Here is a 27,405-nt window from a genome sequence, read left to right on the forward strand (position 1 = left end):
CAACTGATCCACTTGTTACTAAAACCAGCACTAATGTAGATGATCATATCAAACTTTAAGAAAATTAGGAAGTATAAGAAGTGGAAGATTTATGTATTAGACCTGAACTAGGAATCAGACACTCACCTTACTTACTTTCCCTGCACTTCTGTTTTCCCATTTGTAAGAGTCTCAAATGAGAGAATTTACTGAAAAGTCCTAAATGCTTTCATAAGCTATAAAACTTGGTACAAATGTAAGATGTTCTTACTGACATAGTTTGGAGAGTGAAGTGTTTGAAAACATTATGAAGCATTTTAAGCGCTAAATTAACTGCAATTTTAACCTTATCTGCAAAGATTCCAACAGCTAGTGCTAGATTAATCTGGTTCACAGCAATACTTAAGACTTTTCACTGATGTGGATACAGTGCCTACTGTACTTGTAAGGAATTACCTTTGTCGGAAAAGGAAATTTGGAGGGCTCGGCTGTACTGGGCGTATGTATTGCTGTCAAAGGAGGCGGCCATGAATGGGTCATTTCCTGGAAAGAGATTTGGAAAGGGATGAACAATTATAAATAGAACACTTATTGCTATGTAAGTTAACTTTATTTAAGACTTTTTTTTAACATTTATTCATTTTTGAGAGAGAGAGAGAGAGAGAGAGAGAGCGAGCGAGCAAGGGAGGGGCAGACAGAGAGGGAGACACAGACTCCGAAGCAGGCTCCAGGCCCCGAGCTGTCAGCACAGAGCCCGACGCAGGGCTCGAACTCACAAACCGTGAGATCATGACCTGAACCTAAGTCGGACGCTAAACTCACTGAGCCACCCAGGCGCCCCAGCTTTTTAAAGTGGGTTGATAGTAAATAAAAAGTGAAATCTTAAAAGTTATTTTACTTTAAAAAAAAAACCCCTACTTAATGGGCTATGTTCAAACACCAAAGATCTCCAACTCACAAAACAGTAATCAGTTCAAAGAAGAAAAACAAGAATGCAGAACATGAATGGTCTTAACACTGAATATTATAAAGCATATAAACAGTAATAGGTATTAACAGAGCTTATGTAACCGTGAACACAGAGTCTCTACTCAATGCGTTCTTTCTCCCTCAGCTTCTTTATTGCATTTCCTGGAATTATTTAAGTTCAAAGGAAGAAGAACTTTCCTGTTTGACTTAAGCAAACAAGTAATTCAGGTCACTTGTTCCACTTGGGAGAGTTTTAATGGATTTGACCCTTCCCTGATACACACTATTAGTACATATGAACTTTTTTGGAGGAAAGGGCCTTTAAAAATTACGTTCCCTTTCCAGCAACAGAAGCTTCACTTCTATTCACTATTTTCATGGAGGCAAGATTTTTAGATCTTCCAAATTAATATATATATATATATATATATATATATATATATATATATATATATCTCCTGACATGAATTCTTTTTTTTTCTGAGTGCATTCATGACTTATACTCTGCTTTGCTAAAAACCTGGCCCTAAACAGAATGTCAGATTAAATATGTCCAATCACAAATATATGCAGGTGCACACACACACAATTTCTTAAAATGGCATTGGAGATCATGAATATCAACCCCTTCGTTTTACAGATGAGAAAACTGAAGTCTGAAATGACCGGATTTGGTGTCCCAGGAAGCTGATGGCTGAGAGCACAGGGTGTGGGCCCCTTCGCTTATCCAGTCTAACTAAGAGAAAGAAGTTCATTCCCACGCATCTCAGACTTGCTTGGTAAACTGGCTTAAAGATGGACAGGCGACTCCCTATGAGCAAGCTCGTGACCCCAGATTTCCTGCTGAATTACTTCACCTGTATAACACACTGTATACTATAGCATTTCTTTTCAGAGTGTGGACCAACCTCTCCATTGCCACAGAAATGCCATCTGATCCTTGAACAACTGGAGACGGATCTCTAGCAAGTATTTCCATTCCCAGACTCTGCACTTTTCCCCTTGCCTTTCCCCACAGCCACTCTCTTGGTGGCTATCACCCCAGGACAGACATAAATGACCTGGCACAGTGACAAGAAGAGTAACTGATGCTGGCTTTCTTCAGTAATTTTTGTTAAAGGTGAAGACGTGTCCATGCCTACTGACTAACCATCTACTTTGTTCAGCACAAAGGAAGAATCCTGTCCTAGAATATAATGGAAAGAGCAACCACTCTGGAGCCAGAGTCCCAGACTGGAATCCTAACTGATCCTCACCAGCCCTGGCAGCCTACAGTCCCCGAGCTCTCTGCACCTCTGTTCTCAGTGAGGGGTGAACTAAGACCACTTATTTTTCTAAGTAGAATGAGGGTAATTTATGTAAAATGCTTGGATACATGGTCATAAAAAGTACTTAATAAATTAAAAGCATCACAACTTTTAATTAAGTCTAGTTTTGAAAGAATTTCAATACTGCACCAAAGCAAGCTCCCTGCTGTTTTATTTATTTGACTATCCTTTAAGGAACAGGATCATTATAATGCTACAATATAAAAATATAATTAATTGAGGTGTTTGAAAGTATCCCCCCTTCTGTTTTCCAAGAATTTCTTTAGAATCCCAATGGCATCTATGACTTTTAGTTACCAATTATTCCCAGAAAATGTCCATTGTGCTCACAATGCCTAGGGCTGCCCCAGCTATTAAATTAGGAAGTTGGAAAGTGCATAAACTCTTTCAGGACCTAAGTTGTTTGCCAACAGCCTGAAAGAATTTATATACTTCCCTAAATGCTTGGCTTAGTGGAGGGAGTTAGGCCTTAGGAGAATTGGGGCCATAAGGCAAGGAGGTTGCCCAGAATTGCACACAAGGCCATGAACTTGCTCCCTACCTTAACAATGACTTACCACACGAATGAGGGTAAATCAGGTGGCACCTGCCTGGGTCTTAGCTTCCAGGTGCCACGGAGCTGTTGCCCCTTGCTCTCTACCTTGCTCACTCTGCTCTAGACACACTGTCTGCTTCCTCTAACTTCTGGTCCTCCTCGAATACACCAACCTGTTCCCACCTCAAGGCTTTTTGCATTCTTTCCTCTGCTCATCCTCTTCATTTGCCTGCTATGGGAATCACTGCATTCATCAATACCTGGTATTTTTATTATGTAATTATCTTCCTCCTGTAATCCCCATTAGAGCAAGAACTAGGTCTTATTCACATGGCATCGCCAGTGCCTAGAAAAGTACTTGAGGCTTAGTGGCTATTTGTTGCATAAATGAATGAACAAGTAACAGTGCTACCACTCACTGTACCAGAATTGCTAGAATGCTGCGCTGAGGTACTGTCTACGAGTACTGTGCTGATTTCCCAGGAGGCTGTCCAGGCCATGCCACTGTAAGTAGAAAACCCGAGCTGTTGCCTTACGCCCACTGAGGACATGAGGGCACAGTCCGCTGTCTGGAACTCATATGTGACCAATTCCTGATCTCCAGTACTGTCTGCTATCTTCTTACCCCATCAGCCTGCAGGAATTATAGGCCTTTGTTAAAACACTTCCACTCTTCATATTTCCACCAGAGAACCAAGAAAGATTTTCTGATTGTTTTTTCTGTGAGGAAACTATTTACTGCTTCTATCACCCATCAGAAATATTTGTGTTAGGATTCCTGGCAATCTTCATCAACTGCTGGTAAAAGAGAAGAACATGAACCACGAGGCAGAGGAAAGTACCTGGATCAGCACTAGAGAGTGAGAGCTAGATAGGACCCTAGGGATCATCTATTAGCCCAGGGCCTTCATTTTACCAACAAGGAAACTGAGGCCCAAGGAGTGCACATAATATGGCTGGAGCCCCCAAGAGAGGGTGAGTGTAGGGGGAAAGACTCCAAGTCTCCACTCTGCAAAGGCTTGTGCCCCTCCTCAGTCCAGGATATCCTTCTATTTGCTCTCCCTATGATTTTCAAATGAAAATACTCACCTGGTAGCTTTCATTAACTGTTCACTTTCATGCCTTTCCAGGTAAGCAAGGACCCATGAAAGTGACACTGGCGGAGAGGGGAGGGACGATGAATAGGTTTATTAAATTAAAACCGCTTGTCTGATACTCTAATACCATCATCCTAAATAAGGGATTTCATGAGGAGTATATTAACACATCAAAATCTAAGAGCAACATTTGATATACACAGAAGACAAGTAATCTATATTGTTGCATTTACTTTTGAAATAACTATAAAACAAATCACACACACTTTCAGAGAAAATGCTAAGGCCATATTTTATAACTAAGTCATTTGTTGTTTTATTACTCATCACACCAAAGGATTTCAGAAATATCAGAAGAAGAGGATGAGACAAAAGCTTAACCAACATAACCTGTTTATTATTAATCTTACTTGCTTGTTCATAAAAATTGTTCAATTTTAGCAGTACAAAGTGTGTTTCCTCAGAGATATTTCTTAGAAGATTCCAACTATAAAAGTAGGGGACAAAAATTATAAAACAGAAATGATGGAACTGCTTTCCAAATATCTGAACATCTGGTTAGACACTACCTTTGTCAAAAATTTTGCAAGGGAGGGGCTCCTGGGTGGCTCAGTCAGTTAAGGGCCCGACTTGGGCTCAGGGCATGATCTCACAGTTCGTAGGTTCAAGCGCCGTGTAGGGCTCTGTGCTGACAGCTCAGAGCCTGGAGTCTGCTTTGGATTCTGTGTCTCCCTGTCTCTCTGCCCCTAACCCACTCGCATCCTGTCTCTGTCTCTCTCAAAAATAAACAAACATTGAAAAAAAAAAATTTTTTTTTTTTTGCAAGTGAGAATTACTGGTTTCAATGCCATCCACTTAATACTTTATAATAAAAAATTAAAGGAAAAATTGGATAAGCATATATTTTGAGGAAAAGTGAACGGTGAAAATACAAATGAATAGGTACATGTGTCATACAGATCTCTACTTCACAAAAAATCAGAAAACTTACAGTAAAAGATAAAGCAAGAATAGCACTAACATGCTTCCACTGACATGGAAGAAAGTTAAAAGCCAAAGAGGAGCAATGAGAAATAAACAAAACCCTTAGTTATTACAATTATAGTACTTGAGCATTCAATTTAGCTCTAGATTTCCTGGAAATTGAAGCCAAAGTAAGAAACTAAAGAGTTTCTGTAATTCTTCTCTGATAAAATGAAAGCATACAGGTTCATGAGGAGAATTAATTTATTTTTTTCCTGGAACTGAATTCTAGGAAGAATCTGTTGTCCTTGTGGGGGGAAAAAAACAAAACAAAACCCTGAACCAACAGATAACGGGTTCAATGATGTATCTGTAGAAACAGCAAAAATGTTCACAGCACCATCTCAAGAAACAAGAGTGAAAAATAACCCTTCAAGGTAAGTTTATAGATATCCATTTACTTCCTACTGTTTTTCTTCATTCTTTTAAAAATTCATGGTCTCACTGAAGATGAGGCCATACATAGCAAGTGTCCATTACAAAACACCCAGAGGTATAAATCAAGCACCATTTAACCCCTCAATACAGAGGGTTTTCCTTTCTGAGAAGTGAGCAACTCTTGTGGGTCTTTATGAGCCACCAGAAAAACCTGAGACAAATGCCTTGCAGCTTGCAGATTTCATTTTAATTAATAGAATCTGTCAGAGAGCTCAATAATGCTTTAAGAGTCCTTCTGTTACTATTCTGGTTTATTTTGCATTTGAAGGTATGAGGAGGGGAACAGTTTAAAGGGGTATGGAAATGGCAACTGTTCATTAAAGTCAAAGTAAATGGAGATATGCCCGCCTCCTTAAACATTTCTTCAAATGAAAAACAGTAAATGAACTCACCTTTAGAATCTCTTCAACACAATGAACTTCATTGGAGTAGGTCTGCTGAAAGTGAAAACCAAGAAGGGAAAGATTAGCACAGAAACAAAAAGAACTTGGGTGATGGTATTAGTAGATGCTGGTATTCATAGGGCAACCTTCTGGTGAGTGGAATCACCTCAGGACCACCCTTTACTAGCTAAGTATTAGGAACTTCACATTCTGGATAAAACAAGACCAGAGACTAACCTGACTTAATGGGCGGGGAGGGGGTTCTGCAGGAGACAATGGCAGACTAATTCTAACCCTCAGACCAAAGTTTCCAAAGGAAAACGTGTATATTAATGAAAATTAGCAAATTAGTAAATCTATGGGGAAAACAGATACAACAAAAGTAGAGGCAGAAAGAAATAAAACTGGGGTCGCAGTTTGCCGCTTCATAGCAACATGTGTCCTGTGAGCCAAGTAAAATGAACACAAAGATGGAAATCATCTGAACACCTACCTCATAGTTAAAAAGGCCAACATCGAATCACGGACAGATTTTTTTTTTTTTTTATAATATTCTAACTGGCCAAAGATTCACTTTAAGGTAAAGACATTCACTTCAGTGTCTCCGCCCCTGCTTCCAGCCAGCATTTTCACCTTATATACGCAAATATACACATACACGTGTGTACACACAAATGCATACTATGTATTTCCTCAGAGAAAGACCCTAGGAGAAACAGATTTCCTAGTGTCTTGGATAAAAGATCTACTACTTAGACTTCTCTTCCTTATCTCCAGCTAAACAAATGACGGCTGCTGCCACCAATATCACCACCACAGATGGTGTCTAGGAAATGTCTTTTTACAGTCTTTATAAGTGCAAAGAAAATGCAAAAGTTTTAAAAAAAAAAACTTTAAAAATCATTTTTCCTTAACTAGAGACATGAAATCCCACGACCTCATGATTTTCCCTGGAAAAGCAACTTTTTGCTCTGTGTCAATTCACAACCAAGTGCCCCAGGCAAGTTCTCTACAACACACACTCCTCCCGTTACTGGTCTTCCCAGTCTGTCTGGTCCAATACCTGCCTCATAGCTGGAGAGTAGATGAAAGGCTTCTTTTCCTGGCTCTCATTTCTGATCTGAGTGTAATTTAATACAGCACTGGTTGCCAATTCCTGATCTACGATTCATTAACCCACCATTCCAGTTGAAGGATGAAGGCAAAGGAAAGAAAAGAGCATACAACATTCACACTGCCATGGAATCAAACTGAACGGATCTGTCAATGTTCAAATGTAATTTAATTTGCCTGGGGTCAGGTTTTAAAACGTGAATTTCATGCAGTTTTGTTGAAATGTTTGCAGTTTGATATTTTTGACTGGCTCTGGAGGTCAGAAGGTACATCCAAAGAATCAAGGGTATCCCTTTAGTCCGCATGTCCTATCAGCTCTGCCTTTAGGCATTATGCATGTCAAACACCAGACTTGCTTACCTGCTTTTTGTTTTTCAAAACCATTAAGAGATGCTTAAAAACTGGACCAAATACTAGTAACCCAACATTTCAGGACAACTGTCAGGAACAGAAATGAATGCTGTTTTGACATCATGATAAAATTTAAGAGTATTCTATGGTTTCAGTTTTTCACATGCATAATTAGGACAAATAACAATTATAAGCTGAAGGTGGATCAACACAACAGAGATACAGCATATTACTACTGACTCTGGTCAAGTAGTCCCCTCATCCCATCTGTTCCTGGAATGAGAATGGGAATCCAATTAACATATCTGGGAATCAATGAAAGTGAGGAATCAGAGAGAAAAAGATTCCTCCACTGCTTCCAACAGAATGAGATGAAAAAGCTGTAACTTCAGGACACTAAACGATTTTCTGAACTTAATTATTCAAGGAGTCAATACCTAGCCAAGATGTTTCGTGCCACTAAAAGATTCTTTTTTTCTAAAGTTTTTATTTTTCTTTAAAGTTTATTTATTTTGAGTGGGGGAGGGGCAGAGAGAGAGGGAGAGAAAGAGAATCACAAGCAGGCTTCACATTGTCATTGCAGAGCCTGATGCAAGGCTCAAACTCATGAACCCGTGAGATCATGACCTAAGTGGAAATCAAGAGTGACACACTTAACCAACTGAGCCGCCAAGCTGTCCCTAAAGTTATTATATGAGATGAAGCGGAATTGAAGAAATTTTTCTATAGCTCAGTATTTATTAGTATCTGGATAAGATAAACATTGCTAAGGAGTCACCATTTAACCCATTTAAAATTATAAATAAGGTCTTAGGTTCAAGCATTAATTGGTTAATTTACTGTGAATGTTCCTATTAAATCCATTATGAAAGTGGGAGTATTTCAAAGGGATGTGGGGATTCCATCCCAAATACATGAGGATATATTTAAAGACCTCCCTGGGGCGCCTGGGTGGTTCACTTGGTTAAAGTGTCCAATTCTTGGTTTTGGCTCAAGTCATGATCTCACAGTTTCATGGGTTCAAGCCCCACGTCAGGCTCTGTGCTGGCAGCGTGGAGCCTGCTTGGGATTCCCGCTCTCTCTACCTCTCTCTCTGCCTCTCCCCCGCTCATGTGGTCTGTGTCTCTCTCAAAATAAACTTAAAAAAAATTTTTTTAAGACTTCCAAGCAGCACTGTTTATAATGGCAAATAACTGGAAATAATCAAATGCCCGACAATAGGAATCCAGCTAAAGACCTTTATAGTACATCTATATAGCAGTGTGTCAGAGAATTAAAATAATAATATAAATGTATGAGCTTGCATGGAAAGATGCTCAGGATATTTTCAACTTTTTTTTTAGAAATAATTTTATATTTACAGAAAAATTACAAAAATAATAAAAGAAATTCCCATGAACCCTTCACCCAAACTCCCCAAATGTTGGCATTCTATCACATTTACTTTGTATTTTTCTCTCCCACCCATACTTCTACACTGAACCATTTAAGAATAAGTTACAGAATTAGAGTTAATTCCCCTTTATCAAGATACATTTTTCAAACTGTATTTAAAAGAGGGGAGGTTATAATAGAGATATATAAAGAGAGTCTGTATAACATGGGCCCATTTTATGTTCCATCTGCCTGAAATTCAGATCTCTACTCTTTTTCTGGCTCAAATTAGAGACTCTTAAACTAGAGTACAGGTATTTCAAATCTGTCTGCAGAGAAAGAGCCAAATAGTAAACAATCAGCCTCTCTAAAGCACAGCCTAGTTAAGGCTGAAGATCTGCAGGTAAGACCTCCACAAAGCACAAGACATGATAAAAAGCAACAACAATAATCCATGCTGGTTGCATGAATCAAGAAATTCTAGTCTGCAGGTCCTTCTTTGTCCAGCTCTGCTTCCACGGTGTAGACAGTGACCTTTAGCACTTACAACCACAAATCCCACTGCTGTCTCTCACAGGCAGTATCTAGGTTCCTAGGGGAATGCAGCTCTTCCTTCCTGCCCACCTACTTCTGACTGCCTCACAAATCTGGTATCCTGTATGTAGACTGACCTTGCTTCCCCATAAAGGTATGGACTTAACACAGGAACCATAATTCAATTGAAAATAAAATGATAGCAGCTACTTACTGAATACATATTGTACCTGACATTGCATTAACCTTTTTATGTACTGTTATTTCTTCTATTTGATACCATTTATTGTAAGATGCAACATCATTAGCTTGGCGGGGGTGGGGGGGGGAAGCTACTGTACTAAATGTACCCATCAACTGCAGATATAGCCTTTATTGTAGAAACTTAAAAAAGAAATACCACAGCTAACATTATATTCAAATGTGAAAAGCTGAAAGCTTTTCTTCTAAGATCAGGAACAAGATGAGGATGCTCACTCTTGTCCCTTTTGTTGGAAGTCTTAGCCATAGCAATCAGACAAGAAATAAAAGGCATCCAAATTGGAAAAGAAGTAAAACTATCACTATTTGCAGATGACATGAAACTATACATAGAAAGCTCTAAAGACTTCATCAGAAAACTATTAGAACTAAAAAAAGAATTCAGTAAAGGTTCAGGATACAAAATTAATATACATAAATCTGTTGCACTTTTATACACTAATAACTATCAGAAAGAGAAATTAAGAAAACAATCCCATTTTCTTTTTTTTTTTTTTCAACGTTTATTTATTTTTGGGACAGAGAGACACAGAGCATGAACGGGGGAGGGGCAGAGAGAGAGGGAGACACAGAATCGGAAACAGGCTCCAGGCTCTGAGCCATCAGCCCAGAGCCCGACGCGGGGCTCGAACTCACAGACCGCGAGATCGTAACAATCCCATTTTCAATCACATAAAAAAAAAAACAAAAAACAAAAAACTAGGAATAAATTTAACAAAGGAAGTAAAAGACCAGACCAGTACTCTGAAAACTGTAAGACATTAATGAAATAAACTGAAGACCACAAAAATAAATAAAAAGACATAACATGCTCATAGACAAGAATACTGTTAAAATGTTCATACTACCCCAAAATAGAATACAAGTAAAATAAGATAAAGTAAAATGCCCATACTACCCAAAGCAATCTATAGATTCAGTGCAAATTACCAAAACACTAATGACATTTTTTCACAAAACTAGAATAGTATGAAAATTTGTACAGAGCCAAAACAGACCCCAAATAGGCAAAGCAATCTTGAGAAAAAAGAACAAAGCTTGCAAGTATCATACTCCCTGATTTCAAACGACACTACAAAGGTATAGGAAGCAAAACAATATGGTACTGGCACAAAAACAGATCAAGGGAACCAAATCGAGTCCAGAAATAAACCATGCTTGTACAGTCAATTAATCTTCAACAAAGGAAGCAAGAACATACAAATGGAAAAAGACAGTCTTAAATAAATGGTGCTGGGAAATCTGGACAACTACTTGCAAAAGAATGTAACTACATCACCTTCTTACACGATACACAAAAATAAACGCAACATGGATTAGAGACTTTAAGACCGGAAACCATAAAACTCCTGAAAAAAAAGGATAAGCGGTAATCTCTTGAACATCAGTCTAAGCAATATTTTTTTTGATCTGTCTGCTCAGGCAAGAACAAAAGCAAAAATAAATAAATGGGACCACATCAAACTAAACGCTTTTGCACAATGAAGGATACTATCAATAAAACGAAAAAGGGAAAACTACCGAATGGGAGAGGATATTTTCAAACAACCCAGTAAGGGTTAATATCCAAAATACACAAAGAACTCACAACTACTATCCAGAAAACAATCTAATTAAAAATTGGGCACAGAACCTGAATAGGCATTTTTCCAAAGAAGACATACAGAGAGCTGACACATGAAAAGATGCTCAACATCACTGATCACAAGGGAAATGCAAATCAAAACCACAATGAGATACCACCTCACACCTAAGAGAATGGCTATTATCAAAAAGACAAGAAGGGGTGGCCGGGTGGCTCAGTCAGTTAAGCATCCAACTTCGGCTCAGGCCATCATCTCACAGTTTGTGGGTTTGAGCCCCACATTGGGCTCTGTGCTGACAGCTCAGAGCCTGGAGCCTGCTTTGGATTCTGTCTCCCACTCTCTCTGCCTTTCCTCAGCTCGTGCTCTTTCTTTCTCTCTCTCTCTCTCTCAAAAGTAAACATTTGGGTGGGGGGGGAACACAAGAAATAACAAGTGTTGGTGAGTACGTGGAGGAAAGGGAACCCATGTGCACTGTTGGTGGGAATGCAAAATGGGGTGGCCACTATGAAAACAGTATGGAGGTTCCTCAAAAAGTAAAATTAGAAATACCATACAATGCAGCAATTCCACTTCTGGGTACTTACCCAAAGAATCCAAAGAAAACAAAAACACTAATTTGAAAAGATATAAGCAAACCCACATTTATTGCAGCATTATTTACAATAGCCAAGATATGGAAACAACCTAAGAATCTATCGATAGATGAAGGCATAAAGATGCAGTATATACATGCAATGGAATGTTACCCAGCCAAAGAAAAACATAATCTTGCCATTTGTCACAATGTGAATGACCTAGAGGGTATTATGCAAAGTAAAAGAGGTCAGAATTAGACAAATACTGTATGATTCTACTTATATTTAGAATCTAAAAAACAAAACAGAAACAGACTCACAGATAGAACAATTCGGTTACCAGACGGGAGTGGGATGGGAGATGGCTGAAATAAGGGAAAGGGATTAAGAGGTACAAACTTCCAGTTCTAAAATAAATAAGACACAGGGATGCAATGTACAGCATAGGGAATATAGTCAATAATAGGTAACAACTTTGCACGGTGACACATGGCAGCTAGATTTAGTATGGTGATCACTCTGTAATGTATAAAGGTTGCATCACTACGTTGTACACCTGAAACTAATAGAATATTGTATGTCAATTATACTTTGACAACAAAAAAATTGGACAAAATTCCGTATAATGCTCCAATTCTCATATTAACCTCTGTGGTAGGTATTATCCCAGACTGAATTCTAGAGAAATTAAATTACATATCCAAAGTCACACAATGCTCTGAAGTGACTGAGCCTGGTTTCATAATATTAATACTACCTTTCCAAAAACCTCAACCTTCAGGCAAGAGGCAAATATATTAGCATTTTAAGGAGGAGATGTGACTCCAGTTGTCCTACACGTGATCAAAAACATTCTTTGAAAAACAATGTCTTGCTTCTGTTTGTACAAAGAAGCGCTTTGGTATTCAGATTTAACTGCCTCTTCCTACTACACGGCTTCAGACCAGAAAAGGCAGCAATGCTGGCCTCAGTCTGATTTCTCACTGCTCTTGGAATGACATTGTGTAATCATAAGGAAATACACAGATACCAAAATAAAATATGTTAGTAAATGAATTCTAAGCATGACACAGTTTGTTTTAATAAGCTAAAAAAGAGCAGGACGAAGAAATATACCTCACCACTGAGACCTGGAGGCTCTTGCAATACTGTGTTTTAAGTTTCTCAAGTTTCAACGGAGCAGCACTTTTATAACAATGCCAGTCTCAAAAAGGCTTAGTTATCACTAACCAGGAACTGCAGGGAGCGCGAAGGCAGCATGCTGACAAAGGAAGTCAAAAAAGATCTTGGATTCTAGTTCTGGCCCTGCTGAGGACTGGCTCTCCAATTCTGGATGAGATTCAACTTCTTTGCGACTATTTCCTCATGGTGATAAAGGGGATAATATTAACAAACCTAACTGCTTCACAGGATTGGTATGAAGGTCAAATGTGAAACTCTAAAAACTTTCAAAAGGCCCAGGGATATGTGAAATCCCTGGTGCCAACATTATCAAGGCATTCTTTTTAAAACATTTTTTAAAGTTTATTTATTTATTTTGAGAGAGACAGAGACAGCATGAGTGGGGGAGGGGGCACAGAGAGAGGGAGAGAGAGAATGCTAAGCAGGCTTTGTGCTGCCAGCACAGAATCTGATGTGGGGTTTGAACCCATGAAGTCATGAGGGCAAAGCCTGATCTGAAACCAGACACTTAACCGACTGAGCCACTCAGGCACCCTAAGGCTTTCTTTAATGGTGTGGACAGAAACCTCAAGAGGGTTCTCTATCAGTTTAATTTTTAAAAGATAAGGCTCATGCTATTTTTCTTCAAACACAGGTCAACTTTTGGATTACGGTTCAGCCTGTAGTATCTACTTGTTGCACACCAATCCCCATCTAGCTAGATGACTCATACTTTTCTTGTCCCTATCTAAAACTCTCTTCCCTCACTGGTGTCCAGATAACTCCCATGCAGACTTCAGGTCACAGCCTAAAAAACATCTTTTGGAAAAGATTCCCCAATCCCTCCCTCCCAAAACTGTTCACGTGCTCCCACAGCTCTCTATACTGCTAAAGCACCTCATGTAACATCATCTCTGCTACTTCCTGATCACAAGTTCCATGAGAGCGGGGGCCAGTACTACCTGGGTGAACCACCAATCACACAATGCCTGTCACACAGAGGCAACCAATAAACATTTGCTGGTATGTTTTCAGGCTCAGAACTCAGAACATGAAAATAAATTTCCAATTTTTAGAGCTTTAGAGACTTCCTAAATACTGTAGCTTGTAGGAATTATAAGTCAATGTCTTAAATAACAAACTACTGGAAATAAACATACCAGGGACAAAAGGGAAACTGTTTTGCATTGTTTTCTCCTCAAAAACACTATGACTATGTAGAAACTATTTTTCACATACTGACTGGCAAAACAAAAAACTGATGATACTGTATCTGTTAAATATGAGGAAAAAGGCACTCTAATACCCTGGTTTGTGGGAGGGTAAAGGGTCACAACTTCTAAAGGCATCAATTAGGCAACCACCCCCAAATTCTAATTTCCCATACTCAGACACAACAATTTGACTTATAGCACCAACTTCTACACATAATGTACAAACCTATTCACTTCAGCCTCGTTTGCAAATAGTAAGATACTGGATACAATCTAAATGCCCATTCAGAAGTTAACTGGCTAAGAAAACTGTGGTACATGCCCCTTACGCAGAAATACTATGTAGCTATAACAAAGAATTAGTACTCTCTTCATGTATTGATTTGGGAGTAATTTCTAAGACATATTGTTAAGCAAGAGGGAAAAATATAGGTGCAGTATATGCCAGGATTTGTATAAATGAAAAGGTGACAGAAGGGAACATGTATGTAGTTACTAACCATGCAAAAAAAATACTACTGGGAATACAGACAAGAAGCCTGTGACATCAGCCTTGTAGAAAAGAGAATTAGGTGGCTAGAGGGGTGGAGCAGTGGGAAGATTTGCACTACATATTTTTATCTTTTAAATTCTGGATCACAAAATATATCTGTTTGTAAATAAAAACATAATTGATATTTTTAAAAAACAGGGATAAAAACTTTTACTCAAAGTACAGTCAATGTAACTTTCCTTCTCCCAAACACACACCTATGTGAATCAGTTTCCAGTTTCTTCCTCGGTGCTCTGGGCTTGCCCCACATAACACTTAGCACACCGAGCTATTCACAGATTTGCAGTCAGCCTTCCACCACAGACTGTGAGGTGTTCCTATGGAAATCCAGGACTACTATCAAGGCCTGATCCAGTGTTTGCTGGCTAATTCTTTCTTTCTTCCCAAACTAAACTACAAAGTCCTTGAAACAGCCGCATTATTTGGCTTGGTTTTTAAGAAATCAGTCATACTTAAATACTGAGCACACACATTTGAAATACACAAAACCTCACAGGACTGCTGTGAGGAAGAAATAAGACAATACGTGTTAAAGCTAATGTCATACAAATAATGCATTTATCATGAAGATGCCATAATCAACATTTCCAAGACACAGATTAGAGATGGAAACCAAAAGGCCTGCCTGAGCAAGGTTTTGACACAAAATTAATTTTACTTTGTGAATACACAGTAAATTATCTCAACAGTGAGCCCTATTACAAGAACACACTTATACTGCCTCGGTGTGCCTACTTAGGCTGGGAAAGGTATGAAGGTGCTAGCAATATTACTTCTTCAGAAGCATCATGCCCTTTGGGCAACTACCTAAGCATCTACTTCCATACCTGGTATTTTAAAAGAAATTTTTAAGATCCCTAGACACACTGGGGCGCCTGGATGGCTCTGTTGGTTAAGCATCCAACTTCGATCTCATGGTTCCTCAGTTTGAGCCCCGTGTGGAGCTCTGTGCTGACAGCTCATAGTCTGGAGCCTGCTTCAGATTCTGTCTCCCTCTTTCTCTGTCCCACCCTGCTCATGGTCTGTCTCTCAAAAAATTAAAAATTAAAAAAATTTTAAAAAAAGATCCCTAGTGAAATTTATGGGCACACTTACAGTACAAAAAGCTATAAGCTTTTGTAAGTAAGAAAGTTATAGATTGTTACTATGAAAGGAGGGATAATGAGCTGACAGAATTAGGCACTCTTAACAGTGTAATAGTATTATGTAAAGCGCAAACCAACTTTAATTGTTAAGTTCTCTCTTCAAAAAATTAAACACCCTCCCACCTCTCCCTAAGTATTTTAAAAAAATGGAGAGGTTTTGGATACCTTTTAAAATGTGATATGCTCCAGGGGCGCCTGGGTGGTTCAGTCAGCTAAGCGTCCAACTTTAGCTCAGGTCATGATATCACAGCTGGTAGGTTTGAGCCCCACATTTGGGATTCTCTCTCTTTCCCTCTCTCTGCCCCTCCCCCACTCATGCTTTTTTCCTCTCTCTCAAAAATAAGTAAACTTAAAAAAATAAAATAAAATTGATACACTCCAACATGTAGCAAAGATCTCTTTTTTTTAATGCCAAACTGTCTGCCAGGCACGAGGGCTCCCACAATTAATGTCATGCTAATTGCAGAAATCTCTACAGCTCCCCAAATAAATTTTTCAAAGAGAGGAGAAAAGAGACTGATAAAGGACAAGGCTATTTCAAACAATTTTAGGAATCTATAGGTCACCTACAGTTACCATCAAACAAAAATTTATTGTGGCAAGACCATGCCTTCTACTCATATTGGAGGATCCAGAAAAGCGGGGAAGTGTAGAAACAGGTGTCAGAAATACTGACAGACCTTTTCTATAAGTCTTCTTACACCAAGATAACCCTTGGTGTTTTCATTTATTTTCCTCAGACTTGTTTCCTATTTGGTGGGGTCTGGAGTTAATTCATTCATCTCTATGTCTCCCATGACCTCAGCATAATTATGGACTAACACAGATATGCAAGTAGTATTTGTCAAATGAATGAATTTGATTTTGTCATTTCGTGGCATCTTCAACGAAATTCAGAAACATGAGCTTACCAAAAATTTGGAATATGTTATGGTGAATTCTCCCTTTTCCCCCTACATATTAGAAGCAACGTGTTTGTTCACATTTGTAATATTACAGACATCTCCACAGAACAATGATGCTTTTTAAGACACAGAAATCCTCAAAAAAACAAACAAAAACTATTGTAACAAAATTCCATTACCACCAACAACCCAATCAGATGTTTTTCACCCAAGGAGTAGTTTCCTAAGTGCAGTGTGGGGACATGAATTTCTCTGAGCAAAGTTTCAGATATGAGAGTTGCATGAGATCATGACTGTTGGGAGAGGGGGTACATCAGGCATGCTTGGGTGGGGTTAAGGAAAGACATGTGTATCCTTAAGATAGGAGATCAAGAAATACTCCAGGATAAAAAAACAGAAAAAGAATGCTAGAAGCTTTGGAAGATGTGGTGGCATCCCAACTCACTTTTTTTTTTTTTTTAATGTTTATTATTTTGAGAGAGAGAGATAAAGACAGCAAGGGAGGGGCAGAGAGAGAAAATTCCAAGCAAGCTCTATGCTGTCAGAACAGAGCCCAACATGGGGCTTGAACTCACAAACCATGAGAGATCATGACCTGAGCCAAAACCAAGAGTCGGACGCTTTACTGACTGAGCTGCCCAGGCACCCCCCCATTCACTTATTAAATGAGAGCTAATATTCCTGATTTTTTCAAAGTTCACCTTTAAGTAAACTCCTTTTTTATAGGCAAACTGTATGTATCTACTTGTCTTTCACCAACTAGGGCAAAATGGTCTAAAAATAAAAAGAACCCTAAATATCATTACTGAAACTTAAAAAACCTCACAGGAAGAAGTATTTTGAACTTTTAAATATCAATATGAATAATTAGAGTTTATTGTTCCTTTCCAGTCACTGATTTTACCTGAAGTGGTTTGCTTTAGTGTCATAAAGAATTTATTTTTCAAAAGTATATGAATTTATAAGAAAGCTCATAAATTGTACTAACTGAATTAGTTAAAATATTCTGGAAATTCTGTTTTGATTTCTATTGAAAGAAAGTATCTTTTCATTGTGAAAACTAGGATCTAGTTTTGAAGACTTGGTTTAAATAAGTAAAAATAAAAAACAGTGAGTAGCTGTTTTCCACATATAATTGTAAAAACTTGATCTAAATGTACAAATGAACATGAGGGGAGTAATAAAGTGTTGGTTTCATTTATTTTATTACTATTATATTTCCTAAGATCAACTGAGTGTGTACATTTTGATGTATTCCCAAGGCTTCTGTAAAGCCACATGAAACAGTTCCTATTTAAAAAAAAAAAAAAAACAACTATGTTTATGCATTATATACAGAAATGTTCTTCAGTAGATATTATGGCAATGTCAACTAGTTTCTTGGTGTAAAAGTTAAGAGGAATGGGGTATACCTGAGCCAAATTTAAATTGACTTAAAAACAAAGTAGTTGGATGAAAAACAAATGTAAAAAACTGACCATTGTTTGATAGTACTCATGTCTAATCTCAGTTATTCACTGACTTCCTAACTTTTGCCTGTGAACCACTACCATTCACCATGTAATAAGGTATCAGAAATCTCCAATGTTCTTAAGACTTGAAAACACTGTGCCTATGATGAAAGATCACATGAGACCCCATGAAGCCCACTGTGGGTGTATTAACTGTGAATGATTTAGTAAGACTAGCTAAAAAGGCAGTGCTTTAAAAAAAGAAAGGGAAGGAAGGGAGGAAAAGGGAGGGGAAGGGAAGGGAGGGGAGGGGAGGGGAAAAGGCATCACAAAGAACAAGTCTAGACACTGGTTCCATTCCAGTGATAATAAATTGACAAGGTTTTTCAAAAGGACCAAACTATATGATCTATTCCTACCACAACCAATCCTCCTCACCAAAACAATCTTTAGAGCTTTTTCTAAGAGAGATTTAATTTTTCTTTTTGACTGGGTACATTAATTTGCAAAGCATGAGCAGTCTTTCAATTAAAATATTATCACTGTAAAGAAGGTGTTATACTGCAGTGTGATGGTGTTTTGTGACCATGCTTACTCCAATCCCCATCCTACCCTTCCTTCCCTCTTCCCACAGCCCCCCTCTTGCTCCCTTGAGTGCTCGCTCGCTCTCTCTCTCCCCCCCCAACACACACAAATCGTATTAACTGATGGTTGTAAGTATAAAACAACACTACTAGTTTGTCAACCGTGACCAGATTTATAGATACATAAACCTGTGTTCTGTACCTCCTTTGAGTATAGGTGTCTATCAAACTTAAGTGGCAAACAATGTTCAGAAACCATGTCGAATTCTACATTCCATAGGGTGCCTGGACTTTTTTTTTTTTTTTTTTTTTCCATATCTGAGCATAAGCGAAGACTACAAGAGGCATCAGAAAAAAACTTTCCATCAGTTTCTGGATTAGGTTGAAAGAAACTGAAGTCATATGAATAAGATAAGCCATTTAATCCATGCTTTGTCTGAAAGAACATAAAGATTTTATCTTGGATTTATTCCAGCAGTAATCTCAACAGTCCCCTCTGGGCTAGGTGTTGGTTGTCTGTCTCCTGGCATGCTGACTCTTAAAAACAAAAAACAGAACCCAGGGAAAAAAAGGAAAGAAAATTACTGAAGCAGGCATATATGCACTGAGGAAGCAATTTGAACTTCACACTACCTTGGGGATTACTGATACTATAATAAACACAGAGGAGAGAAGGCAAATAAAGATGGCCTCGTGCTTTATATCTTAATTCTGAACAAGTAAATTCCCCCCTCCCTTCTTTCGGCTTTAATATTGGGTAACAACTAACCAGGTTACTTGCCAGAGTGTAGAAAAAGGGCCAAAGATCATTCTGGGAAAGTACAATTCATCTAATATTATAACATTATGAATGATTATAAATCACTCATTTAATCTTATCATCAAAGAGCACCTACATTTAAGAGACTATTTTGCTTTTCTATAATCTACCAAGAACCAGATTCAGTCATTCTTTTTAGGAAAAAAAAAAAAGTTTACTAATTCCACTGAATCTCTGGGAGACTTAATAATCTTTTCCTTTTCCTGCATTATCTTTGTATGTAAGTTTGGTCAGAAAATACAGAAAAATTGCATCAGGCTTCCAGTAAAGTTCATCTTATAAAGTGATTTAATAAACTGGCCAAAGTGAAAATGTTTAATAACAATGTTCTGAATAAATACTTAGTCACTCCACAAGTGCCAGTATTTTTTTCTTTTACAAATACAAGGGGTAAGGTAAATATATACATATAAGTTTTATTCTTGCATTTATTTTAAATAGCTATTTCATATGTGCCAAGGAAAAACATTCTTGTAAAATAAATGTACTCTAATACCTGCTGAATTAAAAGCATTTTAAGCATTCATACTATATATGATCACGATTCCAAAAGTTGCAGCAGCAAACAATAGGTTTGTGCCCATTTTGAAAACATGAAGCAGCGACTATCCTTGCAACTTTTTCCATCTCAATCTTGTCCACGCTCCGTCTCCTTTCTGCTCTTCTCATCCCCTCACACTGACACACACCCACAGTGAAGTTTTCAAAGTACTCTTTTGACTTTAACCCAGAGCCCCTTGAACCAAGACTCCAACTTTTTGAGTGTTTTAAGACACAGGGTGACTCAACCACATCTGTCATAACTCTCAATACTCTTGCATTCACTGTTGTTCCCATTTCCCCTCTTTCCTTCTAAACTTTTCTAGAATATACAATCTAGGTGCCACAGAAGAGAGAATATGAAAAACAGTCAACCATTCTAATAGCAGCAACAAAACCAACTCCTTTTGAAAACTGCCTTTAGGAGATGGAAGGGTCAGGGTGCTTGGCTGGCTGAGTCAGAGGAATGTGTGAATCTTCATCTTGGGATTGTGAGTTCGAGTCCCACGTTGGGTGTAGAAATTACTTAAAAATAAAATCTTAAAAAAAAAAAAAAAAAGAAGATAGTAGGGTCAAACCAGAAATAAATCACATCTCAGTTGTACATAAATCCAACTGTGGCCCTCCTGAATGTTCCTTATACCTGGCACATGGCCTGCTGGGAAAATGCTCCTGGAGCCTTGGTCACTTTTTTACTGACATTATCATAAACACGCTGCCAGTTTGGAACATGAGAAGGGGCACCTGCTATTTAAAAAGTCCTTTCAACTTAAAGTTCTTTAACTGGTACAGCAGAATCCTCTGTAAAAATAAGCATTATTATTTATGATGCCATAATAATGCTGTCTGCCAAGTAACATTAAATGAACCTGAAAAGTTTTACACTGGCTCCAGAGCAGGTCAGTCTTATTTGTTTTATTATCTCTTTTAGTAAAACTTTTCAGAGGCATCTCAATGTCAAAAAGTTGTTTCCTCAATAAAATTCTCTCAAAAGCTTTTTGTAGGAGAAAATTAGCCAGTTTCTTCTGGACTTCATTAGAACAAGTTTTTAAAAAAAAAAAAAAAAAAAAAGAAAGAAAAACATTATTTGTGAGGGACTCAAGTAACTAAAAAACTCTATTCCTTCCTAAATCTGGAGCTAACAGGTCCTCCAACTCATTTTAGGACACAGTTCCTAAAAAAAAAAAAAAGCTCAAAGTTATAACCTGAATTCAAATCAATCAAGGAAAAGTTCACATTATAATAACTTGAGGGTTCTCCCTCCTTTCTCATTACTTGTGCTCCATTTCTCAGTTCTCTTGTGGCAGACAGAAAATGCACTAGTGCTTAACTTTAAACAAATTCTATCTTCTAAAGCGGGGTGGGGGTGGGGATTGTAAACACTGTCATCTTCTCTAACTAGCCTTTCATCACATACATTTACATCCTACACAGTTATAGGCTACATGACCACAAACCCTGGTGAATAAATTAATGGGAACCATATAACTCTAAGAACATTAAAATTTGTCTCCTATACCTGCCTATACAGAAGTAAAATTACTTCAAAATATTCTTTCACCACTGGAAATCAATTTTTAATTTAAGTTAGAACCTGGGTAGAGCCCCACAATCCTTTGAATTTGACTTAAACGCCATTTGCTGAAAAACAAAAACAAAGCAATAAAAATCAAGGGGGAGAGGAGACAGAAAGGGAGGGTGCAGAAGGGTAGGGAGGGAAAGCAAAGCAGGGGAGCATACACGTGTATACGCACACATACATAAGCTTTTAAACTGCCAATATCTTCCGTGTGTACCTGTACTTTAGAAAGACAAAAGAAACCATCAATATTTGTCAAGCGATTCAGAAGTTCAAGACCAGAGCTTGAAAGATGAACAGAAAAAAATCTGAATGGTAAGGAACTGCTTATTTTTAAATGTTTTTAATTTCTTTAAAATGCATTGCCAAAAATAGGCTGTGATTTCATACAGTTACAAAATGATAATATTACACTTTCTCTACTTTAACTCCATTATTTCATTAGGAAGAAAGAGACAGAGAAAGGAAAATCCATAATCCAACCCAACAACCACGAAAATCTCAAGAGGTATTCAGTCTCTGGTGGCAGCCAAAAGAAAAAAAACACGCACACAACAACAACAAAGCCACGCCACACCACCTGTCAGCTACCTATCAAGTGTATACCAAGGGAGGGGCCATGGGAGGGGCCGGATACCTGTGGCTGGAAAGCTTATTTATCTTGTTTAGAAGGTCATGCACAGCCTCGCTCAACTACAGAGGTTACTGGGATCCTTCTCTTCTCTGATGTTAGCCCCTAACAGAGAAGGCAAAGAGACGAAAAGGAGGGAAGGTGGAAAGAAGGGAAGGACGAGAGGAAAGGGAAGGATGGAATGGGAGAAAAGGAGAGGGAGAGACGTTCCTTGTTTGAGGCCTCACTCTCTCACCTCCTTCTTCCCCACCTGAACCTCAGGCTTGCACTTCCTCATACTTACTGTGGGGCAGCTGTTCACTGTGGGGCACTTACCTCTGTGAACATGTCTTACTGCCTTCCTACATGGCAAAAAAGCTTTCCTGTTTTCATACATCCCCTTGCCAGCCCTAATCGGTGCCACTGGGCCACTGTCTTTTGTGCTAGCGGCTGCAATGGCGGCCCTGACAGGAAAGAACTTTGAATCTCTTCCCCTGTACTGAGCCATAAGCGGCAGCGAGTGCTCCCAGGCACAACTCCCCTGGCTCTGCTCCTAAAAATGCTCTCAAGTACACCGTTGCTTAGCAATATTTGCCTTCCCCCTGTACATTTGAAATTGGCAACATCTGTCCCTTTAGCAGTTTTTACTTGTGCAAAGCACCATGCTCACAGTTTAAAAACATACGGCTTTATGACACGGGCAATCCTCCACTCTTTCCATCAAAGCCAGGGTTGTGAAGACCCCCCCAAAGTGGTTTAAATCTTTACTTTGCTTTCAAGGTCCATATAAAAATCTTCATGATTTAAAATTGCCAATAGTATAAAAGCAAAATATTTAAGCCACCACTGGGAGTTCCTATTAAGCCCCACCTAATAAGTGTCTGCACAATGACACCTGAGGTGTCTGAACTAAAATTCCCATTCAGCTCGAAATTTTCTATATAACTAATTCTATCCCCAGGTATTATGTGCAAATGTGTATTAGATAAGATAAAATGTGTATTAGTTAATATGTGTAAGTATAAAGGCAATGTATTCATGGAGTAGACAGGGCAATTTTCATGCCCACGTTATAATCCAACATCATAAACAAAAATACACCAGCGCGTGCACACACACACACACGCACACACACACACACACACACACTGATCAGTGGCAAAGGAACTCTTTAAGAGTCTAGAGGGGAAAAAATTCATTTAAGTAATTCCAACACTATGTATTTCAAAACAAATGATCTTAAGTTTCCTAAGCTTTTTCTTTATCTCCTGACAGTAATCTAAGTATTGTGCTAAAGTTACTCATTAACACTAAAGTAGTTCATAATGCTGTAATTTTGCACATAATAACCAAAGATAAAAATGAACATGGGTATTTTATAGGCAGTACATATGTCCTGCATATAATTTTACTTACCTAGCACATTGATGGGAAATAAAAATCAGAGTAATAAAAAGCATAAAAGTCAATGGAGAATTAAACCATACTCTCTGCACTGAAACTTTGGTGTGTAGTTATTTTTGTTTCTTTAAACAAACCAGGCTACAAAAGCTACAATTTTCCTTTTGGCCAAACCAATTTTGACAGATCAGAAACACATGTTTTCAAAGACATTCTATAGGAACTGAGCTCCAGCTACAAAGGGCAGGCTGACCTATTGGTCTCATCAAGTCTCTACCTGGTGCTCATAAGAAGCAGAAAAGACTGGGTGATACTTACACCACTAAAAATACATCCAAAAGGTCCTTGATTCTGTAGATTTAATCACAGCCCTGAAATCCCATTAACATGCATGGATTTGTAATCCTGCTTAGCCAACAAACATGAATTCAACACCCTCAAGCTGACTTCTCATTGTAGCTCATCACTCACTACTTGCCCAGATGCACACAGTAATTCTTGTGAAGTCAGGCTTTTTACTGCAGTTTATTAAAGAAACTTGAGTGCACTCTGCAACTGGGGATTCTCAATAAGCCTCAGATGTTCCTCCCCAGTGGTTCTGGCCTTGCAGGGTAGTGCTTAGGAGCAAGGGTCTGAGTTGGACACACTGGCTTCCAGATATGGCCCTGCCAGGGACCAACTCCAAGCTCACTGAATAGAAAGGACTTAAACACAGTGCCTAGCACACAGTACCTTCTCAATAAAATATATCAGTTTTACTGCTATACTCTTACCATGACACAAAAGTCTCAATCTTATTTTTCCTTTTTTTCCATTTTATTAAACTTTCCCACTTCTCCACACCATCACCCAGGCACAAACTTTATTTAATGAAACCTTCCTCTGGAAGGGGGAAGGGAATGCTGAAGGAATGAATGACAACAAATTTTACATTTTTTTGTAACTGTTCTAGGACAATCTTTGCTTGCACCTCCCTCTGATTTTTCCTTTTTTTAAAAAATGTTTATTTTTCAGAGAGAGAGAGAGAGAGCGAGAGCAAGGGAGAGAGAGCAGTGGGGGGGGGGGGTAGGGGGTGGGGAGCAGCAGACAGAGAGAGGGAGAATTCAAAGCAGGCTCTGTGCTATTAGCTCAGAGCCCAATGCAGGGTTCGAACTCATGAACTGTGTGTGAGATCATGACCTGAAGTGAAGTTAGACGCTCAACTGACTGAGCCACCCAGGCGCCTGATTTATCCTTAAATAGCCAAAGTTTCTTCAGCTCTGGAGCAGCCATCACCTATGGACATTCTTGTCTGCACCTTTTTCCAAATTAATTCATGTGGGGGAAACCTGGTAATTTGTAGAAACTGGGATCCTGAGCCCTAGAGACTGGAAGAATGGAGGGAGCCAGGGCAGGGGCTGTGGTGCTGTCCACCAGGCAAGTGCTGATAAGCCTTGAGGGTTCAGTTGAGACTGCCTCCAGGATACCCCTCATGTCAAGCCATTTATTGAACAAGGAGAAAGTTCAACAAGCTTTCCCTGAGAGGATTTCAGAGCTAGCATGGGAAAACAAGGACTGGTCATGCCAGCAATGCCCTTCTCCATGAATGTCCCTTTACAGAGTGCCCTGTAGAGGGCACTCAATGAGGGGCCACTAGAAAGCCAAACCCTGGGGTTTACTTAACCAACTACAGCATTATTGATAATTTCTCCATTTTGATGCTTCTGGCATGAGACTTGCTCTTAAGGATGAATGCCATGACCTATCTATCCCACATTGCCAATCAACAAATTAAGTCTTCAAGCAAGGGAAATAAGACACAGGCTGTAACACTCATCAAAATCAGTTGTATCTTCATTACCATGCAGTGATACTATACCCTATTCTGATATCCTAAAGAAAATCTATAGCCCTTGCATTGCTTGCACCTCTGAAAATACCGAAATAGAGTTAAGGCCCAATCTCTTTCAAATAATACATACCTAATAACTTGCAGGACAACCTGCTGGCACAGTCTGAAATAAATTTCAAACAATATTATCATAAAAGTCTTCTAGGGTGCCTGCATGGCTCAATCGGCTACGCATCTGACTTCAGCTGGGGTCATGATCTCACGGTTTGAGTTCAAGCCCCACATCGGGCTCTCTGCTGTCAGCACAGAGCCTGCTTCAGATCCTTTGTACCCCTTCACTCTCTCTCTCTCTCTGCCCCTCCCCCTGCCCCATTCTCTCTCAAAAATAAAATTAAAAAAAAGTCTTCTAAAAAATATCCCTTACTCATGAAAAATTTTATAGATGGTATTGGTAGCAGCAGTCAGTAGTAGAAACATTTAAGAACCAATTAAATAAAGGGGGTGGAAGAAGGGGAAAAGAAAATAATGGACACAACTTAGTTCTGAACTGAGGGAAGCTCTTCAATCATGAAAAAGTCCTCCAGTGGTGAAGACAAGGAAATGTTTTAGATCACTGCCAGGCCTCAAGCTTTTTTTCTTTTTTTTGATACTGCCCCATCTCTAACCAAACTTTGTCAACTCTTTCCTCCATGACTCAAAGTATAGTCTAAAACAGCTTTATACAAACTTCAGTCATTTCCACAGTATCTTGACAATGACACCATATTATAATACTACCTATGCCATTTTCTTTTTTTTTCAACGTTTATTTATTTATTTTTGGGGGGGGGGGGACAGAGAGAGACAGAGCATGAACGGGGGAGGGGCAGAGAGAGAGAGAGACACAGAATCGGAAACAGGCTCCAGGCTCTGAGCCATCAGCCCAGAGCCTGACGCGAGACTCGAACTCACGGACCGCGAGATCGTGACCTGGCTGAAGTCGGACGCTCAACCGACTGCGCCACCCAGGCGCCCCTATTTTCTTTAAATCAACTTATGATTAACTTTTTTACTGGCCTCACCCTAAGTAACAATATTTATGTAATCCTAAATTTGATGTGATGGTACATATATTTTTTTCTAACTCACATTAAGATAAATATTGGTACTCCTATACTCTTTTGGAAGTTCAGGTACTAACCATTATTATTTAAACCAAAAACTGAATGGATGCCTTGGCATACTTCACTGATGTTTTCCAGTAAAAATGTGGTGACTTCCCTAGCTCATAAAGTCATCCTATTTTATTAGCTTATGTGTCGTCCATCCTCTATATCACACTCAAGAAGCCTTTACAAATTACATGAATATGCCTACTCATGCCTATCCTTACTGGATTTGTGATCCAGACTACAAAATTAACACTATATGATCTGCAGTTCAGTACATAACTTTCCCCCCATATATTTCACGATGCCCAAATACAACTGAAAGTTCTTCACTAGCCCCACGGAGTCCTTGTAACAACTAATACCAATTCTGGAATCCTGAAAATACAGCAGGTACTCAATACTTAATTAGTGGTAAAAAATATTCATTCAAGTCACTTATTTTAAAAGGTGTATTTTAAAATCTGAGTAAAATTAAATGCATGATGAAGAATTTCACTACCTCACCAAAACAATTGAGAAACATAATTAAACCAACACAAAATATCAGGATGTTTCTTAGGATCCTAGTGACTTCTAAACATAGTTGTAAAGTCAATAAAGACAACTTGAAGACGGTTAAATACGATTTTCTGACAGTGTGAATTTGCTTTTACTGTTACTGCGTGTCAACGAAGGTGGGACATCATGCAGCCTACTGTGTGCCAGACCAACATGTACCCCATTCATTTTCACGCAGGCCCTGTAGCTCCAGCAGAAACGTCTTGGAGGAAGGGGTCACCTGGGTGGCTCAGTCATCTGTGCATCTGACTCTTGATTTTGGTTCAGGTCAAGATCTCATGGATCGTGAGATGGAGCCCTACATCAGAGCCTACTTGGGATTCTCTCCTCTGTCTGCCCCTCCCCTGCTTATGCTC

At 38.8% G+C, this 27,405-nt stretch overlaps 1 protein-coding gene across 2 annotated transcripts in view; it reads right to left on the bottom strand.

Annotated features, from left to right (window-relative positions):
- The window catches only part of AFF1 (AF4/FMR2 family member 1), a 134,599-nt gene that overhangs the window by 51,050 nt on the left and 56,144 nt on the right, over positions 1 to 27,405 (bottom strand). The window contains exons 4-5 of one of the 2 annotated variants that reach the window (XM_030313477.1): positions 5,762 to 5,806; positions 436 to 522 (exon numbers count right to left, since the gene is read on the bottom strand). In XM_030313477.1, the coding sequence (XP_030169337.1) occupies positions 436 to 522; positions 5,762 to 5,806 (132 nt within the window). The remainder of the gene's footprint in view (positions 1 to 435; positions 523 to 5,761; positions 5,807 to 27,405) is intronic. The other variant, XM_030313479.1, reaches the window with a different exon arrangement.

Source organism: Lynx canadensis, chromosome B1, assembly GCF_007474595.2.
Source record: "Lynx canadensis isolate LIC74 chromosome B1, mLynCan4.pri.v2, whole genome shotgun sequence".
Taxonomy (NCBI): domain Eukaryota; kingdom Metazoa; phylum Chordata; class Mammalia; order Carnivora; family Felidae; genus Lynx; species Lynx canadensis.